Genomic DNA, 7,328 nt, shown 5'->3' with positions numbered 1-7,328 from the left:
CTTTTAATACAAATGTGACAGATCTTTTACTTTGTACTTCTAATATTATAAGCTATATGTTGTATGTATATGCTTTTTATCAAGACCTGGTTAATCTCTATTTATTATGCTCTTTTTGTATATATCTTTTTTTGGCAAATGTTGAAGTTACTGCCGTGTATCTGGGCCACCTCCAACATGGCGGCCCATCAGTACTGAGGACCAGGCATGCCTCTTCCAAGAGGGCGGCCTGACTCCTCTCTAAAAGGGTAAGACCTTGTAGGCTCCGCCCACTGATGATGCACTTCCTCTCCCCAGTTGATGTCACATCCTGCACACTACTTAGCATGCTCAGATACTCTCTGCCATTACAGAGGCACCGAGTGTTTGCTTTGCTAGATGGTAAGTCCTGGTGGGTTCACCCACTTACATCTTGTCTTTACTGCCGCCATCCGTATTTTTTTAACCCCATACTGGGGTATGTTTTGCTGCCACTGTTTCGTTTGTTTCGCTGCCATTCACACTCTTTTACTATCTTTGATTTACAGTCACCTCTTTTGCTACTTGCTCTGTAACTTGCACGTCCCATGGCCACAATTGATAAATGCGCTCCAAAGTGAACCTGCTTTTACAGTTGCACTTAAGCATACTTTTAACTGCATCAAATTGAATGTCACACCGCATGTAATGTTCAATGGAGCTTTCCCTCAATTGGTGGTATGTTTTTTAACCAGGGCTGTGGAGTCGGTACAAAAATCCACCGACTCCAACTTCTCAGCTTAGGATTCCTCTGACTCCTCGACTCAGACTCCTCTAATTTGCATATTACAATCTTGTTGATTGAAAGTATGTAAAATGAAATTAGTCCGTTAACTACCAACTCTTAGGAATTTTAAAAGACAACTGAAGTGAGAAGGATATGTAGACTGCTATGTGTATTCCCAGGGCCGGATTTCCCATAAGGCACTGTAGGCACGTGCCTACAGGCGGAGCTTAGGATGAAGGCGGCCCCCCTCACTAATTTCCCTCTTTCTGTGCACAGTCAAAGTGTTGGAAGCAGAGCGCCGCGCACCAGTGTAATTCACCCTGGCTCCTACTCCCAGCGTGATCCGTACAAATCGGGTCTCCCCTGCCCAGGCCGCCCAGCGTAAGTTAGTGTTGCTGCACATCCAGTGACATAGCCGCCCTGCTCATTCAGACACAAACCAGCTTTGTAGAGAGGGTGCGGGTTAAGACACTGTGTTTGCTAATTGTATTTATGCTGGCCAAGCAGGCACACAGTTCAGTGACAGGCAGAATTGACAAGCAATGGGGTGCAGCGAGAATTCTGTGAGTAGCAGAAAGGTATAGCGAATACACAGCCTGTAGGCTACAGCTCCGCCCCCTTCCCACGTGCAGCCTGGCTCTTTCTTTGCACTGCAGTTCCTGCTCCTGTCTGCTCTTCCCCATGTCCTTGACTTGGTTTGCATGAATGAAGGTAGCTCTGCCAGGGGCGTAGCAATAGGGGTTGCAGAGGTTGCGACCGCATCGGGGCCCTTGGGCCAGAGGGGCCCCGAAGGGCCCTCCCTCAACTACAGTATTAGCTCTCTATTGGTCCTGTGCTCATAATAATCACTTCTATAGATACTTTGAATAGTGGTAATCATTAACAAACTGTTCCCCCATCCCCTCCTTGCACCTCAGACACTGTAGTTGCCATTGGCAGGTTTTGGTGCGCCGTATCAATTGTCATGTATAGAGTGCTTGGGGGGGGGCCCATTGTAAAACTTGCATCGGGGCCCACAGCTCCTTAGCTACGCCACTGAGCTCTGCAGTTAGTGGGAGTGAGTAATTGATAGATAAATTGTGCCTGAACAGTCTGGGTATTACGGTGTGACCCTGTGAGTGATCATCTGTACCGATAAATGCAAACAAGTTCAGAAGGGACAGTGGTTCCTTTGATCACCTGTGTGCAGAAACAGCCCACTGTAGGTGATGAGTGCTAATTGTTAAATTGTTGGTTGAATGCCTTATCTCTTTGAACCCCTCACTTGTGTTTGCATTTCTAATGGCTGCCAATAGAAGGTGGAATCTTGCATTACAGGCATTAGTTAATCAAAGGGACTGATGATTTTCTCTGCCTTCATGTGAGCCCTCCTCTGTGCTTTCTGCTGAACAAAACACTATCTGTAACCTCTGTCTAACTTCCTCCAAAGCATTAACTTTAACCCTTTCCCCCACAAATGCCAAATCCTAACCTCACATTTCAACTAAGCCTTACCCAGCTGCAACATAACCAACCTACATCCCAGTCTGTTTTACTTACTAACCTAATAACTTCCTTTAATCCTACCCAGTATTACTGTAACTTTACTCTAACCTACCACTAAACTGACCTTGTGACCAACATTGACCCCTTCTCCATCTCTTATTTTCCCAAGCTGAAATACTAGCAATACTCAGTCTCTAAAATGTGTATGGTGCCCCTATTTGCATGTGCAGCAGTCTCTGTCTTCTATGTGAAGCTCATCATTCAGTAAGGCTGAGATCAGGAGATACTCCCTTACTGAGCCCAGAGTGGGAAGGGCCTGTTATGTACCTAGTATGGGGCCGAAAGAGAGGCCTGGCACAGTGGCATAGCATTAGGGGATGCAGAGGGTGCATCCACCGCCAGGGCCCTGCAACTGGGGAGCCTGCATGGGGCCCTCTTCCAGTCATAAAGGTTCCGCTACTGGAGTACTGCAGGTCATCCTACCAGTGTATCTCGTGGTACTTACGTGTAGAAGTAATGGTAATATTGCTGTGCCTGCGCGGTAATATTACCAGTGTATAGTGAATCAACCCCTTGATCCCTCATTAGTGTTTGCAATTCTCTGTACTAAATGCTGCAACTACTTAATTGTATTGTGATCTATTATCAGCTGTACTATTGTTTGCTGTGATTGCTCAGAGCATGGTTTGCGCTTTGATGGTTAATTCAAAATAATCTTTGATGTTTCTTTCCGCAATACAAATTACTCTATTATGCAAGCATATACTGTACTGTGTGCTGGTGTATTTCTTGTATATAGTATTCTTCTGCATTGTCTTTAAAGGGGAACTGAAGTAAGAGGTATACGGAGGCTGCCATATTTATTTCCTTTTAATCAATACCAGTTGCCTGGCAGCCCTGCTGATCTATTTCTCTGCAGTAGTATCTGAATAACACCAGAAACAAGCATGCAGCTAGTCTTGTCAGATCTGACTTTAAAGTCTGAAACGCCTGATCTGCTGCATGCTTGTTCAGGGGCTATGGCTAATAGTATTAGAGGCAGAGGATCAGCAGGGCTGCCAGGCAACTGGTATTGTTTAAAGGGAAATAAACATGGCAGCCTCCATATGCCTCTCTCTTCAGTTCCCCTTTAAGTGTCCTTGCTTGATGAGGTCATCAAGTGAGCACACTTACAATACAGAAGAATGCTGCAATCTTTCCTTTCCCTCCTCTTTTCTGGTAGTTTATCAGATGTGTTGTGCTGCAGTCTATCACCTTGAATGGTGAATTTTTAATTTTGGTGATAAGGTGAAAGTATTTTTTTATGCCAGGACGTCTGCTTACACTTGAATCCTTGTGTCACGTCACGAAGGATGACAGACAGCGATTAAAGTGTATGATTCTAAGGATAGAAAGTGACATGAGACAAGGCTTAGAAATCAGATTTTTTTTTTTTTACTTTGGGGTGGGGCCTGTGTTGAGGGGCGGAGTTTAGGGCGCCAGAACACCTGTGCCTACAGGCTCCTAAGTTGTAAATCCGGCCCTGTGTATTCCCTTTAGTCATAGACTAAAACTAGTACGTGTAAAAGGTACAGACCGGAACAAAGAACATCTATTATGCCCTAGGCGATGTAACTGTGGGTACATGTAAGAATGATGTGCAGGTACTCTGCAGGGGAATGAGGAGATTCTTCCTCTATTACACATTCTTCATGCACAATCTGAACCAGGTTTATGGGTGATAGACAACACCTCTGTGTTCAATGTGCACAGGATTGTCAGTGGATTCCCTGCAGCTCTGTGGGTAGCGCATACGTAGAGTATAGTACTACTGTGTAACAAAGTAAACCTGAGACAGATGAAAATAAAGTATGTAGATAGATAGAACCTGGGGCTTCCCCCAGCCCTCTTCAGGCGGACCAGTCCCTCGCTGTCCTCCTCTGCCACCTGAATCTTCTGCTATGGGTCCAGGTACTTGAGCCAGTCTGGCGTAGTGCGCGTGCACACACGCCGCCGGAAGTGTACTACACCTGCGCAGCACTATTGCGCAGGTGCAGAATGCTCCTGGCTGTAGGAGCAGCACGTGGCCGGACTGCGCTGCCTGGCTCATAGCAGAAGATCCAGGTGGTGGAGGAGGACAGCGAGAAACTGATTGGCCTGAAGGGGGCTGGAGGAAGCCCCAGATATGTATATAACTTTTTCATCCGTCTCAGGTACCATTTAATTCATAGTCACCAAACCAAATATTTTGCTATGTTAAAATTTGATTTTATGAGCAAAAGGAGTGCATAAATTTGCATAAATCGGCATTGGCGCAGAATTATTTCCATCTCCTTGACCATCTGTATTAGTGACACGGCTACACATCAGGCTTTATTCTTACAGCATAGATGTTATTTAATAATTTAATATATACGATTCCTGTGTACACAAAATATATATATATATATATATATATATATATATATATATATATATATATATATATATATATATATATATATATATATATATATATATATATATATATATATATATATATATATATATATATATATATATATATATATATATATATATATATATATATATATATATATATATATATATATATATATATATATATATATATATATATATATATATATATATATATATTTTATTTCAGATTTGTATATCTGACTTAAAAATATGGGGACTGCTTTATTGAAGCAGCACAAGTAACTAATTTTGATTGGTTTATTTCATTTTTGTGGACTAAGCACAGCTATTACAGTATATATAAATTATTTAAGAAGACTATTATCTGATAGAACATTTTATCATATTTTCTATTTTAATTATAGTTTAAATTCATTAGGAGTCGGTGCATCTTCCCGACTCCGCCTCCAGACACCCAAAAATACTCCAACTCCACAGCCCTGGTTTTAACCAGATACACAATGCGAGTCTTAAGGTCTCTTTCACATCAGACAACGCGAACAGGTGCCGTTCTCCTGCACGAGTTGTCTGCCTGCGGCGTGTCGTCGGGTATCTGCGGTGCGACGCAATCAGCGGCGGTAGCTGGTAATTAAACCCGACGGAAAACGCCGGCTCGCGGGTGCGTTGGAGGAAAAACTGCGCCCGGGTGCGTCGGAACCGCAACGCATCGAAACGCAGCGTCGAGTGTGAAAGGTAAAATGAAAGTCTATGGACTTTCATCTTATCTTGGTTAACGCAAACGGCTGCCGTTTGCGTTAACGCACAGTCAGCCCTGATGTGAAAGAGCGCTTAAGAATACCACAGTCGCCAAAAAGTTTGCAGCAGTGTGTGGGGGGTTAAAATTACATACCGTTAGCCAGTCCTGCCCCCTCCGTCTGCCGCCGTTAGTCTCCTATAAGTCCCGGTGCCCGGCGACTTGATTGACCCCCCACCCAGACATACTGCGCCCTGTGCGCGCAGTATGTCCTCCCCTCTTCACTTCTGGCCGGCGCATAGCGATCGGCTCAGAAGCACGTTCATTCCTCTGCCTCGTCTGCGCTGCGTGTGCGCTCCATTACACTTAGCGTCACATGCTAATCATGTGACGCTAAGTGTAATGGAGCGCACACGCAGCGCAGACGAGGCAGAGGAATGAACGTGCTTCTGAGCCGATCGCTATGCGCCGGCCGGAAGTGAAGAGGGGAGGACATACTGTGCGCACAGGGCGCAGTATGTCTGGGTGGGGGGTCAATCAAGTCGCCGGGCACCGGGACTTATAGGAGACTAATGGCGGCAGACGGAGGGGGCAGGACTGGCTAACGGTATGTAATTTTAACCCCCCACACACTGCTGCAAACTTTTTTTTCGACTGTGGTATCCTTTAAAGGACTTACGAGGCCAATATGGTAAAAAAAAAAGTTAAATACCTCTTCAGTTTTATGATCGTTAGGGGACTCCATCCGCATCCCCCCCCTTCCATTCTGCTGCGCTTGTAAATCAATTCCCAGACTCGTGGAGTTCCTGACCCGATCCCTCGGGTCGTCCTCAGCTGCTCCACTGAAGATGGCTGCCAGGTCCGGCCGCGGCTGCGCAGCTCCGAGTCCTCCTCCAGCTCCGACCTCATTACGGCAGTCTCGCGTGCTTTATGTATGCGAGACTGCCGGTAATGAGGTCGGAGCTGGAGGTGGACTTAGAGCTGCGCAGCCGCACTTGCGGTTGTGAGAACTGTGCGGCCGGACCTGGCGGCCATCTTCAGTGGGGCAGCTGAGGACGACCCGAGGGATTGGGTCGGGACCCCCATGAGTCTGGGAATTGATTTACAAGCGCGGTGGAATGGAAGGGGGATGCAGATGGAGTCCCCTAACGATCATAAAACTGAATAGGTATTTAACGTTTTTTTACCATATTGGCCTCGTAAGTCCTTTAAAGGGCAACTGAAGGATATGGAGGCCAATACCAGTTGCTTGGTAGCCTTGCTGATCCATATGGCTGCAGTGGTGTCTGAATAACAACAGGAACAAGCATGCAGTTAATCTTGTCAGATCTGACAATGTCAGAAACATCTAATCTGCTGCATGCTTGTTCAGAGTCTATGGTTAAAAGTATAAGGGCTCGTTCCCACTATTGCGATGCGATTTCGGCCGCATTCCGACGCTTGTAAAAACGCATGCGGATGAGTTTCCGCATGCGTTTTTACCCGCGATTTCGCATGGCAGGGTGCCATGCGAAATTAACCATGACACTGCCAGGGCTAAATAAAATTGAAAAAGGTGCGAAATCGCGGGTAAAAACGCATGTAACAAACGCATGCGTTTTTACTATTAAATACATTAGCGGCGATTCGCACGGATTCCCGACGCAGGCGAAATCGTTGGCTCTTTTGTGCGTTTTTTTCACGCTGAAAAAAAACGCACCTCAACAACGCTACAGTGGAAACAGGCCCATCCACTTGTATTACATGTGCGGATCTGCATGCGTTGGACGCATGCAGATTCGCGATAGTGGAAACGAGCCCTTAGAGGCAGAGGGTCAGCAGGACAGCCAGGCAACTGGTATTGTATAAAAGGAAATGCATGTGGCAGCCCCCATATCCTTCATACTTCAGTTGCCCTTTAAAGGATACCCGAAGTGACATGTGAGATGATGATAGATAAGGGTA

At 45.6% G+C, this 7,328-nt stretch overlaps 1 protein-coding gene across 1 annotated transcript in view; it reads left to right on the top strand.

Annotated features, from left to right (window-relative positions):
- The first annotated feature begins 316 nt into the window (after nucleotides 1-316).
- The window catches only part of HAUS2 (HAUS augmin like complex subunit 2), a 56,862-nt gene continuing 49,850 nt past the window's right edge, over nucleotides 317-7,328 (top strand). The window contains exon 1 of the mRNA XM_068254212.1: nucleotides 317-381. Coding sequence (XP_068110313.1) covers nucleotides 379-381 — 3 coding nt within the window. The 5' untranslated portion in view covers nucleotides 317-378. The remainder of the gene's footprint in view (nucleotides 382-7,328) is intronic.

The sequence above is a fragment of the Hyperolius riggenbachi genome, chromosome 9 (genome assembly GCF_040937935.1).
Source record: "Hyperolius riggenbachi isolate aHypRig1 chromosome 9, aHypRig1.pri, whole genome shotgun sequence".
NCBI lineage: Eukaryota > Metazoa > Chordata > Amphibia > Anura > Hyperoliidae > Hyperolius > Hyperolius riggenbachi.
The sequence above is the reverse complement of the archived record's forward strand: the minus strand, read 5'-3'. Positions and strand labels throughout refer to the sequence as shown.